Source organism: Furipterus horrens, unplaced genomic scaffold, assembly GCF_987537825.1.
Source record: "Furipterus horrens unplaced genomic scaffold, mFurHor1.1.pri manual_scaffold_6, whole genome shotgun sequence".
Classification (NCBI taxonomy): Eukaryota; Metazoa; Chordata; class Mammalia; order Chiroptera; family Furipteridae; genus Furipterus; species Furipterus horrens.
Genome location: NW_028327176.1, coordinates 71,738,809 through 71,756,161, shown reverse-complemented (window position 1 = coordinate 71,756,161; position 17,353 = coordinate 71,738,809). Strand labels below are relative to the sequence as shown.

At 39.9% G+C, this 17,353-nt stretch overlaps 1 protein-coding gene across 2 annotated transcripts in view; it reads right to left on the bottom strand.

Annotated features, from left to right (window-relative positions):
- The window catches only part of CRACDL (CRACD like), a 56,739-nt gene extending 46,745 nt beyond the window's left edge, over positions 1 to 9,994 (bottom strand). For both annotated transcript variants that reach the window (XM_090280342.1, XM_090280343.1), the window contains exon 1: positions 9,919 to 9,994. In XM_090280342.1, the coding sequence (XP_090136468.1) occupies positions 9,919 to 9,988 (70 nt within the window). In that variant the 5' untranslated portion in view covers positions 9,989 to 9,994. The remainder of the gene's footprint in view (positions 1 to 9,918) is intronic.
- Positions 9,995 to 17,353: the final 7,359 nt, after the last annotated feature.

Genomic DNA, 17,353 nt, shown 5'->3' with positions numbered 1-17,353 from the left:
TCTTTACTTCTGTTTATTTTGGACATTTAATACAAGAGCCAAGTAAGCTCTGGAGCATAATCACAGAATCAAAGCCATTTTCCTCTTACTTGAAGTCAAGTTTTAATCTCTGAAATACACAAAGTCAAAAGCAAAAAGTCATGATGAGGTAAAGACCATCCCATAACCCAAATTATTTTTCAAAATAATCTTAAGGGCTTCCTTTAGCATGGGCATGAGCACCATGAACAGGCAGAGTGGGGCCAGCCTCATTGGCAAGAGGTGCTTTTGGGAGTTCAAAAGCCATGATGAGCTGACAACTTTTGATGAGAAAACTCATCCTACAATGGTGGCAGTGCTGAACCCGACCCTGCCATGCTTCCTGGATTGTTACAATTCACAACACTGGTAAACGTGATGCCTCCTGCATCCTCACCTACCAATTCCATCATATCTGGGATCCCGTGATTTCACATTAGCAGAGTTCCTTGCTTTCCTTCCGAATCTTTATGAGAACGAACAATAGAAGGATGCAACATCACGGAAACCAGGAAGCTGTCTAATATATCCTGAAAATCTGCTGAAACAATTTATTAGTTCTAGAAGTAAATAATCCTGTAAGCAGAATTCCTTAAAAAACAAACAAAATTGTCATACTTTGTTTATATTAACGCCCCCTAATGAAGTGTACATGATCTTGCCCTAAAGTGGAGAATTATTTAGGATTACTCTAGCAGGGGTTCCTACAGTATCTTAGGTGGAGCAAATTCCTGCCCAAAGGGAATTTAGTTCTACAGCCAAGTCTTGATATCTAATGGAAGGTTCCTTACCTTTATAATCACAAAATGATTATGTTGTTAATTGGTGGTTTTAAGAGAGTATCTATTATCTGAAAAGACTCTTAAGAGTTTTCCGCATTTGCCAGGTTGACAACTAGGTATGCACCTTGTAGGTCTGGACAAACATGCATCCTTACTGTCCTTGTCAGTCAAAGAGGCTGCTGCTGTCGGGTGGGTATGAGCAAGAGTGGCCACCCAGACCCAGAGTCTCACGTTGAACACTTTTGTTGGACTTGCAATGATTAGGCAGTCAGTCATCCAACGGGAGCCTCTTTGGGCTACATTTATTCACCTGCTAGACTTTTTAATCCAATTTCTTTCATGGTGACAGGGAGATTATTCAGGTTTTCTACATCTTTTCTTTTTTATTGAATCTTTTATTTTTTGGAGTTTCAATTACGGTTGTCCCATTTTTCTCCCATTGCTCCCCCTCACCCAGCCCATCCCCTCTCCCACAATCATATCCCTCCCCGTTGTCTATGTCCATGAGTCATTTATACACGTTCCTTGACTAAACCCTTCCCTTACTTATCCCCCTTCTCTCCCTCCCCCCTCCCCCCTCCCCCCTATTGACTGCTATTCTGCTCTTTGTCTTGTTTAGTTCATTTGTTTGTGTTGTTCTTTAGTTTCCTGTATTAGGTGATATCATATGGTATTTTTCTTTCTTTGCCTGGCTTATTTCACTAAGCATAATTCTCTCTAGTTCCATCCATGTTATCGCAAATGGCAGGAGTTCCTTCTTTCTTTCTGCTACATAGTATTCCATTGTGTAAATGTACCACAGTTTTTTGATCCACTCATCTACAGATGGGCACTTAGGCTGTTTCCAGAACTTGGCTATTGTAAACAGGGCTGCTATGAACATAGGGGTGCATAAGTTCTTTTGAATTGGGGTTTTAGGATTTTCCAGGTATAATTCTAGCAGTGGAGTCGCTGGTTCAAAAGGCAGTTCCATTTTTAGTTTTTTGAGGTAATTCCATACTGTTTTCCATAGTGGCTGCACCAGTCTGCATTCCCAACAACAGTGCAGTAGGGTTCCCGTTTCTCCACATCCTCGCCAGCACTTGTTGTTTGTTGATTTGTTGATGATGGCCATTCTGACTGGTGTAAAGTGGTATCTTATTGTGATTTTTATTTGCATCTCTCTGATGGCTAATGATGTTGAGCATTTTTCCATGTGTCTATGTCCTCTTCGGAGAAGTGTTTGTTCGGGTCCTTTGCCCATTTTTTAATTGGGTTGTTAGTTTTCTTCATGTTGAGTCATATAAGCTCTTTATATATTTTAGAGATCAGTCCACTGTCTGTGATATCATTGGCAAATATGTTTTCCCATATGGTTGGTTTCCTTTTCATCTTGCTGATGTTTTCTTTTGCTGAGCAGAAACTCTTTAGTTTGATGTAGTCCCAATTGTTTACTTTTTCCTTTATTTCTCTTGCCTTAGGAGATGTATCCATGAAGATATTGTTACGTGGGATATCTGAAATTTTCCTGCCTATGTTTCCTCTAGGACTTTTATGGTGTCACGGCTTACCTTTAAGTCTTTGATCCATCTTGAGTTTATTCTCGTGTGTGGTGTAAGTTGGTGGTCTAGTTTTATTTTTTTGCACATCCGTGTCCAGTTCTCCCAGCTCCATTTGTTAAAGAGGCTCTTCTCACTCCATTTTATGTTCCTTCCTCCTTTATCAAATATTAGTTGACCATATTTCTGGGTTTTCTATTCTGTTCCACTGGTCTATATGTCTGTTCTTATGCCAGTACCAGACTGTTTTGATCACAGTGGTTTTGTAGTATTGTTTGATGTATGGTATCGTGATTCCTCCTGCTGTGTTCTTCTGTTTCAAGACTGCTTTTGCTATTCGGGGTCTTTTTTGGTTCCATGTGAATTTTTGAAGTATTTGTTCTAGGTCAGTGAAATATGTCATTGGTATTTTAATAGGGATTGCATTGAATCTGTAAATTACTTTGGGCGGTATGGCCATTTTGATGATGTTGATTCTTCCCATCCAAGAACATGTTATTTGCTTCCATTTATTTGTGTCTTCCTTAATTTCTTTCTTCAATGTTGTGTAATTTTCAGTGTACAGGTCTTTTATCTCTTTGGTTAAGTTTATTCCTAGGTACTTTATTTTTCTTGTTGCTATAGTAAATGGTATTTTCTTTTTTGTCTCTGTCTCTGATATGTTATTGTTGGTGTACAGAAATGCCTTAGATTTCTGTATATTTATTTTGCACCCTGCTATTTTGCCAAATTCACTTATTATATTGAGAAGTCTTTTAGTGGAGTTTATAGGGTTTCCTAGGTATACTATTATGTCATCTGCATATAATGATAGTTTTATTTCTTCTTTCCCAATTTGGATGCTTTTTATTTCTTTTTCTTGTCTGATTGCTGTGGCTAGGACTTCCAACACTATGTTGAATAGGAGTGGAGAAAGTGGACAACCTTGTCTAGTTCCTGATGTCAGGGGGAATGCTTTCAGTTTTTGTTCATTGAATATGATGTTGGCTTCAGGCTTCTCATATATAGCCTTAATTATGTTAAGGTATGCTCCCTCTATTCCCATTTTGCTGAGTGTTTTCATCATAAATGGGTGTTGTACTTTATCAAATGCTTTTTCTGCATCTATTGATATGATCGTGTGATTTTTGTCTTTCACTTTGTTTAGGTGATGTATTATATTTATTGATTTGCAAATATTAAACCATCCTTGCATCCCTGGGATGAATCCCACTTGATCGTGGTGTGTGATCTTTTTGATGTATTGCTGGATCCTGTTTGCCAATATTTTATTGAGGATTTTAGCATCTATGTTCATCGGTGATATTGGCCTTTAGTTTTCTTTCTTTGTTGTGTCTTGACCTGGTTTTGGGATTAGGGTAATACTGGCTTCATAGAAAGAGTTTGGGATTTTTCCCTCTTCTTGGATTTTTCGGAACAGTTTGAGGAGGATAGGAGTTAGTTCTTCCCTAAATGTTTCGTAAAATTCGCCTGTAAAGCCATCTGGTCCAGGGCTTTTGTGTGCCGGGAGATTTTTGATTACTGTTTCAATTTCCTTCTTTGTTATTGGTCTGTTGAGACTTTCCACTTCTTCTTGATTCAGCTTTGGAAGGTTATATGTTTCTAGAAATTTGTCCATTTCTTCTAGGTTGTCAAATTTCTTGCCATACAGTTGTTTGTAGTAAGTTTTTATAATTCTTTGTATTTCTGTGGTATCAGTCATGATTTCTTATCTTTCATTTCTGATTTTGTTTATTTGGGTCTTCTATCTTTTTTTATTGATGAGTCTGCTAGAGGCTTGTTGATTTTATTTTTTCGAAGAACCAGCTCCTAGTTTCATTGATTTTTTGGATTGCTTGTTTAGTCTCTATGTCATAAATTCTGCTCTGATCTTGATGATTTCCTTCCTTCTTCTTCCCTAGGCTTTGTTTGTTGTTGTTGTTCTAGTTCTTGTAGCTGTAGGGTTAGATTTTTTATTTAAGCTTCTTCTATCCTTTTCAGATATGCCTGTATTGCTATGAACTTCCCTCTTAGGACTGCTTTTGCTGTGTCCCATAGGTTTTGGGCTGTTGTGCATTCATTGTCATTAGTTTCTAGAAATTTCTTGATTTCTTCTTTGATGTCATTGTTAACCCATTCATTATTTAATAGCATGTTATTCATTCTCCATGAGTTTGGATGTCTTTGATTTTTTTCTCTGAGGTTGATTTTTAGTTTCAAGGCATTGTGGTCTGAAAAGATGCTTGATATGATTTCAATTTTCTTGAATTTGTTGAGGCTTGTTTTGTGTCCTATCATGTGATCTATCTTTGAAAATGTTCCGTGTGCATTTGAAAAGAATGTATATTTTGTTTTTTGGGGGTGAAAAGTTCTATATATATCAGTTAAGTCCATGTGGTTTAGAGTGTTGTTCAATACCTGTATATCCTTGGTGTTTCTTTGCTTCAATGATCTGTCTGTTGTTGATAATGGAGTGTTGAAGTCCCGTTCTATGAGTGTGTTGTTGTTAATGTTCTTCACGTGGTCTTCTAGTATTTGCTTTGTGTATTTGGGTGCTCCTATGTTGGATGCATATATGTTTATCAGTGTTATATCTTCTTGATGTATTGTTGCTCTAAGTATTATGAAATGTCCTTCTTTGTCTCTTTTTATTGTCCTTGATTTGAAATCCATTTTGTCTGATATGAGGACTGCTACCCCAGCTTTTTTTTCAGGTCTGTTTGCTTGGAATATTTTTTTATATCCCTTTACTTTCAGTCTGTGTAAATCTTTTGTTTTGAGGTGTGTTTCTTGTAGACAGCAAATATGTGGGTCCTCTTTTCTTATCCACAGCCTCCCCTCACTCCTCTGCCATCTTCCCCACCTAGGAAGGGTTTAAACCGTTTTCTACACCTTAAATCTGTTTTAGGGTTACATTTTTCTAGGAATTTATCTATTTTTTCCAAATTTTCAAGTTTATTGGCATATAGTTATTAATATCCCCTTGTTTTAGCATCCACATTATCTGTAATAAAAGTTCTCTTTCTCAGCCCTGATATTAACTATTTGTGCTTCTTTTTTGTGTGTGATTGATTACATCAGAGGTTTATTGATCTTATTTGCCTGAAAAAGTTTGGCTTTAATTCTCTTTACTGAATTTTATTTTTGTATTAATTTCTGTTCCTATCTTTATTCTTTCTTCCTACTTTTCTCAGGTTTACTTTGCTATCTTTTTTTTTTTTTTTTATCCTCACCTGAAGACCTGCTTATTGATTTTAGAGAGGGGAAGAGAGTGAGAAACATCAATGTGAGAGAGAAACATCACTAGCTGCCCCACTGTACACACCCCAAAGGGGATCAGAACCCACAACCCAGGCATGTTCCCTGACTGAGAATCAAATCCATAACCTTTCAGTATATGGGATGATGCTTCAACCATCTGAACCACCCAGCCAGGACTACTTTGCTATCTTTTTAAACTTCATGAGATGAACAGTTGGCTAGTTAATTTTTAGGCAATTTAATTTATTAATTTTAGTTGATTTCTAAGCACTTGGGAATGTCCTTATTATCTGTTACTGAGTTCTAGTTTAATTGTATTGTGGTCAGAGAATATATTCTGTATGGTTTGAATCTGCTCAAATTTGATAAGAGTTGCATACATTTGTAAATGTTCCTAGCGTGCTTGAAAAATAATATATCTTTTCAATGTTTTATATATGTCAATTAGGACAAGGCCTTTTAATTGTGTTGTCTAAATACTTTGTACCTTTAATTTGTTCTATCAATTACTGATACAGGTGTACTAAAAACAACCTGCTCTGATTATAGATTTTATTTTATTTAACTGTCAATTTTTACTCTACAACTTTTGACATTATGTTGGTGCATAGAAAGGTACAATTATTATCTTGCTCCAGAACTGAACCTTTTGTGAAATGCCCTCTTTAACTCTAGTAATGCTTTTAGCCTTCGATTTTATTGTGATTGCTATTAATACAGCTATGCCAGCTTCCTTTTGCCAGGGTTTGCGCAAGGTACATGTTTTTCTATCCTTTTACCTTCAACTTTCTGAATCCTTGTGTTTAAGCGAATGAGTTTTAGAAATCCAATCTGATGATCTTTAACTTCGAAGTGGAAAAATGAATGCAATTAGTCTACTTACAGTCACTGTAATTACTGATATGTTAATAAAACAAGTCTACCAGCATGGTGGGGTTCTGTTTGGGCACTCTCCTCTGGACTGCAGACTGCCCACTTCTCGCTGTGTCCTCACATGGCAGAAAGAGAGTGAGTATCTCTCTGCCCTCTCCTTACAAGGACACTAATTCCATTCATGAGGGCTCTGCCCTCGACACAATTAGCTTCCAAGTCCCCACCTCCAAATACCATCACACTGGGGGTTTGAGATTTTAACCTATGAATTTTGGAGGGACACAAACATTCAGTCCATAACACATAGTACATTTCTCCATATATATAGGTTTTTGTTGATTTCTTCAAACAATTTTCCAGTACATATGTCCTGTATATATTTTGTTAAGATATATACTTAAGTATTCCTTTTATTGGTGCTATTGTAAATGGCACTTCATTAAATTTCAATTTTCAGTTGTTCATTGCTAGCACTTAAAAATATGATTGATTTTTAATATTGGACTTGTATAGTGCACATTTGCTAAACCTGCTTAAGAGTTCTACATATTTTTTTTTAATCCTCACCCAAGGATATGTTTATTGATTTTAGAGAGCGAGGAAGGGAGAGACAGAGAAAGAGAAACATCAGTGTTGTGAGAGCGAAACATCGATAGGTTGCCCCCTGTACACACCCCAACTGGGAATTGAACCTGCAACCTAGGTATTTGCCCTGACTGGGGATTGAATCCACAACTGTTTGGTGTAAAACACAACATTCCAACCAACTGAGTCACATGCCTAGAGCTCTAGGTACTTTTTGATATTTTCTATAAATCATGTCATCTGCAATTAGATAATTTTATTTCTTCTTTCTTTCTAGATCCCTTTTATTTCTTTCTCATGTCTTATAGCACTGGCTGGGTGCTACAACACTTTTTATAGTCCCCTGTTACTTCTAGACACTTTCAAATTTCTTTTATTTATAATCTTCAAATATAGTGTGTGTGATTGTTTTATAGCACATATTTCTGATATCCAATATCTTTGTATTTCTCTTGTTTCTGCTGTGTATTAGTTTGCTGGGGTTGCCTTAATAAAGTACCACAAACTGAGAGGTTTAAACAAGAGAACTGGTATTGTCTCACAGTTCTGGAGGCTAGAAGTCTGAAATCAAGGTGGCTTTGGCATGGTTAGTTCCTTTAAAGGATTGTGAAAGAGAAATGTATTCCATGTCTGTCCTCTAACTTTTGGTGGTTAGCTGACAACCTTTGGAGTTCTTTCGCTTGCAGATGCCATCACCCTGATCTCTGACTTCACTTTCACATGGTGTTCTTCCTGTGTAGTCTATGTAACAATTTCCCCTTTTTATAAGGACATCAGTTACATTAGTTTAGGGGCCCACCATACTCCAGTATGACCTCATCTTAACTAACTACATCTGCAAAGACCCAATTTCCAAATAAGGTCACATTCTGAGATCCTGGGGGTTAAAACTCCAACACATGAATTTTGAAGGCACACAATTCAACACATAACATGTTGGTTCTCATTCATGGTGCATGGTGCCTTATAGGCCTGGTTATCACCGACTACATGTTTGTCACAGTACTGAAAATGTTATTTTCTGTAATAATTTGAAGACTAGATAGAAGTTGCCTTCCTTTAGAGAAGACTATTTCCTTCTGCAAGGTATCTGGGGTCACATTCAGTCTAGAAATACCATTAGCCAAGTTCAAGGCTTGAGATTCTCTAAATTAAGGCTATAAATCCACACAACAGTTGACTTATCTCTGACTTATACTTGTGCAGATTTTGTTGCTCCTTTGGCTCCCAGATTATTTGGGGGAGGGTGTTCTAATAGAGGGGTCCCACCTGGCACAGGTATGTATTTTGATATATGATCCTCTCCCTCACCTCCCACTTCATGAACACATAAAAATAAAATTTAAAACTTCCAAGATTGGTAAATGATCTGAAGGCAAAAGTGGCTTCTGTGTTCACTTATCTCTCTGGCTTATCATTTTTCTCTAATTTTGGTCTCATTACTTCTTACTTTTAAACAGATTTTTTAAAAGAATGCTCTTATTTAAAATTTTATATTTTAAATGGGAAGAGGTGGATCTGAATAACTTAGTACAGTACACTATTATTTGAAGAAAAAAAAAGAACAGTTTTTCTTTCCTTTTAAAAATTGATTCTTCACGGTGACCTCTGAAAGTATCACAAACTAGTATTTATGGAAGTCGTTTTAGGCTAATGAACTACTTCTTCAAACAGTATTTTCTTTTTAAAAATCAGTAATAATTTAGTGTCCCATAATGTGAGAAATTTTGCAACTCATTTTTCTCAGGGTTAATTTTATTTTACTTTTTGCATTTTTTATTGTTTTATTATAGTTGTTCCAATTTTTCCCCCATTGCTCTCCACTGGCCTGCCCCCCGATTCCCACAGTCAATCCCCAACCTGTTGTCCATGTCCATGGATCATTTATAGATGTTCCTTGACTAAACCCTTCCCCCTTCAGGGTTAATTTAAAAAACCTCACCTTATGTCTAATTGGGGGGGGGGGGATGGTATCTATTCACTTGTGACATAGGAAAAGTAGTTCTCACATGGAATAATAAGAAACATCTATCTGTAATGTGGCAGAGAAAAATTAGTTCTAATGTAGAATAATAAGAAAAATCTGTTGAAAATATGAAATAAGAGTCTTTAATGAAATGAGTATCTGAAGCTAATGGTTAGCAGCTAATATTTAATATTATTGAAGCTATTCCCCCTGAACTATATTTAAAAACAACTACTAGCATTTTGACTTAAAACAGAAAGAGGTAAGAGAACTTTGTTACTAAAATAAGGTGAGTCTAAATGGCTAACCTATGGGAAAGGTAGATTGTAGGAACATCAATGCTTTTTAATATCAATTTTACAACTCTGTGAAAACATAAATAGCAACATATGAATAACAGTGAACCAATCACATAATTGGGTAGCTCTTAGGACCTGTTATGAGATGATGATTCCTGGGCCTGGAATTTAGCTCAGTGGAGGATATAATAAGATCTCCTGAAGAAGAAAAGCCATACAAGAGGAAATAAAGGCTTTCTCTTGTTAGTATCATGAGTCTGGGTGATCAGGCTATCTTACACTTTGCCCAACTTCCTACTGGCACCTTCAGATGTTCTTGGGTAATAAATGATTCCATTGCACCTCTTCTCCTTAAACTTTAAAGTCAACCAAACATTGGGACAGGAATGAGAAAAATGACTCTAACCTCCCCCTCCATGTTTGACAGAGAAGCAAAGGAGGACCATCCCTGAGATGCTCTCATCACAGTGTGAGGGATCTGGAGGTGTTTAAGCATACTGTGAACCGACCCCCTGCTCTCCATGCAGAGAAGCACCAAGGCCTGGTTTCATCAACCCCTCTCCCTGCCCCACAACTTAGTGAGGCTCTTCCCAGAAGCAGAGGAGCAAGGGCCTTACCTGTGCTGTCCTCCCCAAGGCCTTCTCCAGCCTCCCGGAGCTTGAAATCCATCACCCTTGTGGAAATCATATCCAGCTCACTAAAATCAGATAGAAATTCAAATTAAAGAAACATGACGAACTGAAGTTAACACTGAGAAAACTGGTGGCAGTGCCTGCTTTTTTCTGACCTTGCCTTCCCCACACACCTGCAAAGACAGATTCCACAGCAGAATACAGGACAGTACAGCCCCAAAACACGTCCACAGCTCCCGATTAGTAACCACATAGGCACTTACTCAATCACTGACCAGAGCATTTTAACAGAGAACAGATGACTGGAACAAATGCTTCACCAATTTAATTGCAGAATAGCCACAAAGATGTGGATTACAACATGGGGAACAGAGTCAATAATGTGGGACCAGGTGGGTGCTTGAAGCAGCGGCTGGGGGTGGGGCACTTTGTAGAATATTTAATTTTCTGCACACTTTGCTGTACATCTGAAACCAATACAGAATGGTGTCAAATGTAAACTGTAATTGAAAAATATAACAACAACAAAAAAAAACTTCACCAACTTACACAATGCAGATCCAGTTCCTTTCTCTCAAAAAAGGTTTTCAGAAGTTATGTTTTCTCTTACTCACTGTACAAAGTTTAGAAGATATGGAAAACGAAAGCCATCCACAGTCCTACCAACTGAGGATAATCAGTTAATGTTTTAAATGTATATCCTTTCCATATTTTTTCATGGAGATATTTATGTGTATATGCAAACACAGACCATATTAAGAAGACTGACTTCCTGATTTTCTTGCTTATTCTTCCTGTGTTATTGTAATGGCTACATAATATTTTGATATAAAGCCTCACCATCAAATTACATTGAGTTTCTTTTTTGAACTTTTCATTAGGAAAAATTTCAAACAGATACAAAAGTACAAAGAATATATAATGAGCTTAATATATGGTCACTGTAGTTTCATCTTTACCCCTTCTCCCCTTCCAACTCTCACTAGGTTATTTCAAAGCAAATTAGTCCAGATACTATTATCATTTCATCCATATGTATGTCCTCCTAAATAAGACATCTCCGACTCTCCATGAAATCAAATAAATGATTACTAGTCAATATTTCTGCAATAGAATATTGAGCTGTGTTCCTGTCTTCCAGAGCTGACATTTTTAAAGTATATTTTATTAATTATGTTGTTACAGTAGTCCCAATTTTTTCCCGTTTGCTCCCCTCTTCCCAGTACCCCCTTCCCTCTAGCAATCCACCCCTCTTAGTTCATGTCCATGGGTCATGCATATAAGTTCTTTGGCTTCACCCTTTCCTGTATTATTCTTAACATCCCCCTGTCTATTTTGCACGAACTGATTATGCTTCTTAATCCCTGCACCATTTCCCTATTTCTTCCCTCCCCACTCCCAGCTGATAACCCTCCAAATGATCCCCATACCTATGATTCTGTTCCTATTCTGGTTTCCTTAGTTGGATTTTGTTTTCCTTTTTTTAGATTCAGTTGTTGATAGTTGTGAGTTTGTCATTTTACTGTTCATAGTTTTGATCGTCTATTTCTTAAGTAAGTCCCTTTGACATTTCATATAATAATGGCTTGGTGATGATGAACTCCTTTAGCTTCACCTTGTCTGGGAAGCACTTTATCTGCCCTTCCATTCCAAATGATAGCTTTGCTGGATAAAGCAATCTTGGCTGTAAGTTGCTTTTCATCACATTGAATACTGCTTGCCAGTCCCTTCCGTTGATAGTCTGATAGGCACCCCCCTGTAGGCAACTCTCTGTTTCTCTCTTGCTGCCCCCAGGACTCTGTCTTTATCTTTCACCTTTGGCATCTCAATCATGATGCATCCTGGTGTGGTCCCCTCTGGGTCCAGCTCGCCCGGGACCCTCCGTGCTTCCCAGACCTGTATGTCCATCTCCTTTGCAAAATTTGGGAAGTTTTCCTAATTTATTTCAATTCTTGCTTCCTCATTCTGCACTGGTTGACTTTTTTTCTTCCTTATGTTCCAAATCATTGATATGAATCCCGGTTTCCTTCCCTTCACCATTGGTTTTGTGTGGATTTTCCTTTGTTTCACTTAGCATATCTGTCAAGCCTGTGAGCATCTTTATCACCAGCGTTTTGAGTTCTTCATCTATTAGGTTGTCTATCTCAACTGTTAGGTTGTCTATCTCCTTGTCTCTTACTTCTCCCACTTGAACCTTGATCCATTCCCCCTTTTGGGCCATACTTCTCTGTCTCCTCATCCTGACAGGCTCCTGTGTTTGTTTGCCTCCACGTCCCAGGTAGAGCTGTCACTCCTGTTATGTTGTAAGGAGCAGAGCCTTAGGGATTCGTCAGTACAGGGCAACCTGTTTCACCACGTTTTGGCGCTGTATGTGGGGGAGGGATCCGAGAGGGAACGATGCCACCTGCCCAGTACTCGCCCCTTTTCCAGGCACCCCTCCTACTTCCGCACCGGACTGGCACCCCTCTAGCTGCTGCCTTGGCCATTGTTCCCAGAGTGGGTGGGTCTGCAGACGTTCTAGGACTGTGGGGACCCTTTAAACAAGCAGACTCTGCTGAGACTAGCAGTTTCTGCCTCCACCCCAACCCCCACTGGTGTGCACAGTCAGAAGCAATGAGGCTTGATTTTCCCCAGTGCTGGGACTGTGAGTTGTGAGGTCCAATGAGGAGCTGGGAATGCTCCCCGGGTGTCCCTCCTGACTTTTTAAAATGTGTGACTGTGCTTTCTGCCACTCTGACGCCGTCGCTGCTGCTGCTGCCACCACACCTCATCCTCTCCACCCTGGCTCCACCCCTCCTAACTGCCTGGATGAGTATCTCTTCTTTATATCTTTGTTTGCTGGACTTCCATGCAGTTTGATTTTCTGGAACTTCTGGTTGTTTCTAGTTTTGAGGTAGTTGTATCCTTCTTAGCTGTTGAGGGAGATGCAGCATGTCTGTCTATGCCTTCATCTTGGTCGGAAGTTCCAGAGCTCTCTTTTAAATGGTGCACTCTAGCCCTGAACAGGTGACTCCATTGGCTGGAATGACATCCCATATACCAAAAGGTTGCAGGTTCCATTGCTAGTCAGGGCACATACCTTGGTTGTGGGTTCAATCCTCGGTTGGGATGCATACAGGAAGGAACGAATTTGAGTTTGTCTCTTTCTCTCTCTCCCTCCCTCTCTCTCTCTCCCCCCTCTTCTCTCCCCCCAAAATCAATAAACATATCCTCCAGTGAGGATTAAAAGTAAAATGATGAGCTCTACACCACACGTACCAGCTCACCATTTATTTGGAAAGCTATTTCTTATTGGCAGTTACTATGAATCCCCACACTTAAAATGGAAGGCTCAAATATTTAATTAACCAATTAACATTTACCATTTGTGCATAGCACCTAATGGGAAACAATGGGAGAAATACAAAGGAAATAGTTAACAGAGGAAAGAAGTCACAGGTCTGTGTCAGACTGGATCTCATATTTGGGTCTCCTTTAATATTTATGTCAAAATGTCCATCTCCCGACCAGCTAATTCCTTAAAAGGTAAGCAAAACTCCATCAGCTCCACTTCTCAATTCTCATACAATCTGGTTTCATAAAAATGTCTGGTCGACAGAATGAAAGGGGGGACCCATATAATCACCTCAACTGATGCAGAAAACCATTTTACAAAATTCAGTACCCTTCCATGATAAAAACTCTTAAGAAAAAAGAAAAAAATTAAAGGCCATATACTAAAAGCCCACAGCTAATGCCATACTCAACAGTGAAAGACTGAAAGCTTTTCCTCTAAGATCAGGAACAAGACAAGGGTGCCCACTCTCACTACTGTTATTCAGCATAGTACTGGAAGTCCTAGTTAGAACAATCAGGCAAGAAAAAGAAATAAAAGACATCCATATTAAAAAGATAAAAGAAGTAAAATTATCTCTGTTCCCAGATGACGTGATCTTATATGTAGAAAATCCTAGATTCCCCTCTCACAAAAACTGTTAGAACAAATAAAATGAATTCAGCAAAGTTATAAGATACAATGAACACACAAAAATCAGTTGTGTTTCTGTATACTAATTATGAACAATCTGCAAAGGAACTTAAGAAAACAATTCCACTTACAATGGCATTAAAAAGAATAAAATACTTAGGAATAAACTTAACCAAGGAAAGACTTGTATACTAAAAACTATAAAGTATTGCTGAAAGAAATGAAAAAAGATACAAAGACATCCTGTGTTCATGGATTGGAAGATTTAGTATTAAGATGTCTATACTACCCAAAGCAATCTACAGATTCAATGCAATTCTATCAAAATCCCTGATCCAGTAGTATCCTGCTGCTCAGTGACAATATGGGGGGAGAGGGAAGCTACCATGATATTTGAAGGGAGAGGCTAGAGAAGGGAAAGCAGGAAAATATAAGGAGTAAGCAAGAGAGTGAAATGGTCAGGACTGGTTAGGAGTCACTAGCTATGACCCTGGGTACCATCCTCTACAGTTGCCCTGAGCTAAAAAGTACAAGTGCCAGAGCTTTCTCCTGTTTGAATTTAAAGTTAATCACAACTGCAATTACTCCTCCAGCATGTAGCATGCCATCTGAATTACCTCACTTAATCCCCAGAACTTTTAGTATCCTCATTTTGGAATTGAGACCATATATTATATGTAGTAGGTAAGTTCACTAACTGGCCCGAAGTAGCAAAGCAGGGACACTACCCTATGTCCTCAGGTTACACATAGGTTGGAACATCTATGCTGGCTGCGTGTACTTATGCTGTACTCACTTAAACTGCACACCCAGCATGGGCAGGCACCTTCAAGGCCCAGGACACAGGGATGCATAAGACTGATGTGGTCCCTGCCTCCTGCAGGTGCTGACCCAGTGAAGGGGACAGTACTGAAGGGGACAGTACTGAGCTGTCCCCAGAAGGGTTTAAGGGAAGCTGGAACATTCAAAGGGCACGAATCTCCCACTGAAATGGCCCTGTCTGCCAAGCAGCCCCTGTCCAGGGTCTGGCCAGTGCCCTAAGGCTGAGAGAGTCCCAGAAGACCATCCACTGGGTCTGACAGGGTATCTGAGTCTGAGGGAAGTGGTTTGTGGCTGCCATGACATCACCTAACACTCCTGGGAAACCATGACATCACCTTCCAAATATCCAGTCATCTCTGGCTCTTTCAATAAAATGTTCCTTGCTGGGAAGTGCTGAGAGCATGGAAGTGTATGTGAGAATGTGTTCACTGACCCTGTGGGTGGGTGTGAAGGGTGCTGCACCCACAGAGTGTGGAGTAAAACCAGAAGTTTGCGCTTGCTCCTCCTGGGTTGGATGATGTAGTGATAAACCCTCACCAAGCAGAGGGTTGAGGAATGAGCGGAGGGCAGGAGGCCCTTGAGGATGGCCCAGTCCTCAGCTTGCTGTAGGCACAACCTGCTGGGACCTGGGTGCAGAGAGTATGGCCAGATGCAGAGGCTGCTAGACTTATACATGGAGGCAAAAGTAACTCAATAGATGAGGGGATGACAAGTCAACTCCCCTCACATGGGAGGTTTTAAAACCTGTTCATGTTTTACATTTAAAACATTTTCACACTAACAAGAGTGTAACTGGGGGCAAAGGGAAGGGACCAAGGCTTGGAAGGGACCAAGACTGCCCTGGGGTTGAGTTCTCAGTCTACCACTTACCATTGTTGAGCCCCAGTTTCCTTATCTACAAAATAGAGATAATAATCCTTTAACTACCTGGGAGGGAGAACACAGAACAGATGAGCACTCGCTGAGGACAGTGGGTGGTTTCCTCAGCCAAGTCTCACCATGTGCTCACATATCTGCACAGATGCAGATAGAAGCACACACCTGGCCGCCTGGCAGCAGACTGTCTCATGAAGACAGTGTCCTGTGCAAATGGGTCACGTTAAAGCCACCATGATCTGTCAAAAATCAAGACACCTGGATTGGCATATGAACCCTAAGCTTGCCCAGGCCCTGCAGTTTGAGGGCAAGTGAAACTGTCACCAAGTAACAAATGAAAACATTCCAGGCCACAGAGGCAGTTGGCTCTGAGACTGTGGAGTACGCAGGTGGAAGGCTGTCCCCTTCTCTCGGACACACTGGGTGAAAACCCTCTGCTGCTGTTACAATGGGATGTTTTCTCTGTGGGGCCCAGTAACCTGCCCTTCTGAACACACGTTCACCCATTCCAAGTGAAATTCAAGGAAAAGCCAGAAGGAAAACCATAATCAGGAAGACCATGTGGCAAATGCCCCCTATCTCCCAACACCCTTTTGTTTCTCACTGGGACTCAAGGTTCAATGAAGTCCGGCAACCCACCACCCACTCCAGCAGCTGCTGCCCCTCCTCCCACCCCTATTGTTCTGACAACCGAAGTCCAAGTACAGAAAATTCGGTCTTTAAATATGGACCTAAGGGTGCCTCTTCAGGGGCTCTAATAAACTCAAAAGGGATGCTGAGCCTCTAGCACCCTCTGCAGTTCAGAGCACTCATCAGTGTATACCTGGGCGCCTACAGAATCCAGGAGTACCTTTCATCCAAAGAAGGCTCCCCATGGTGGCTGTTCTACTCCCTCTCCCTGATCCCTAAATGTAACCACAGTCTTTTTCCAAGCTTAGGGCAGAAAGCCATCATTAGTTAGAACTTATATTGAAAAATTCTACAGAACTTTATTTATGCGAGGAACGAGAATAGATTTTAATATGGTATTTTAAAGATTTCAACCTATTATGTTTATCTACACAATGCAAAAAATCCATAACCTGATTACATACCTCTGAGCATACAATTATGTATGAAAGCCTTAGTGCTCCCCCTGTGGATGAGCTAATTCCACACCACCCTCTAGGCCATGGTCACAGCCCTGTGGTATTCTTTCTCAGCCATGCTCACCATGGCTGCCAACAAGAACTTGTTTGTGAGGTGTCTGCCTAACATGCCTTTCCCTTCTAAGGCTGTGTACTTGGTGGGGCGAGTTCTGTGCTTGTCACATCCACCACTCTCTTATCAGCACCAAGGACAGTGCCTGGAGCATGGTACTGAGCGCAATGCTTGAACAAGACAGGTGACAAACCTTGAGGGACTTCTGGACATGATCCATACAGGTACAACTAGAACAAAAAACAATAATAAACTGATCAACTGGGTTCTATAAATGCACCTAGTTTTACAATCCAATGTAAGGCTGAGGAAGTCCTCCAGAATATTAGTGATACTTGACTTGTAAATAGTAATCCCTACTGTGACCCTTTCATTCTATGGGGGCATTGAAAGAAACTATATTTTCTTTACAAGAGCAACACAACTTTAAAAAGATGGAACCAGAGGTAAATTTGCAGAGAAGTGACGGCATTTCAGTGAGGCCAACATGTGAGTGCTTCACTTATGCTTCTTCCAGGGCCTATGGCTGCTGGACATGGAGTCACCACATCCTAG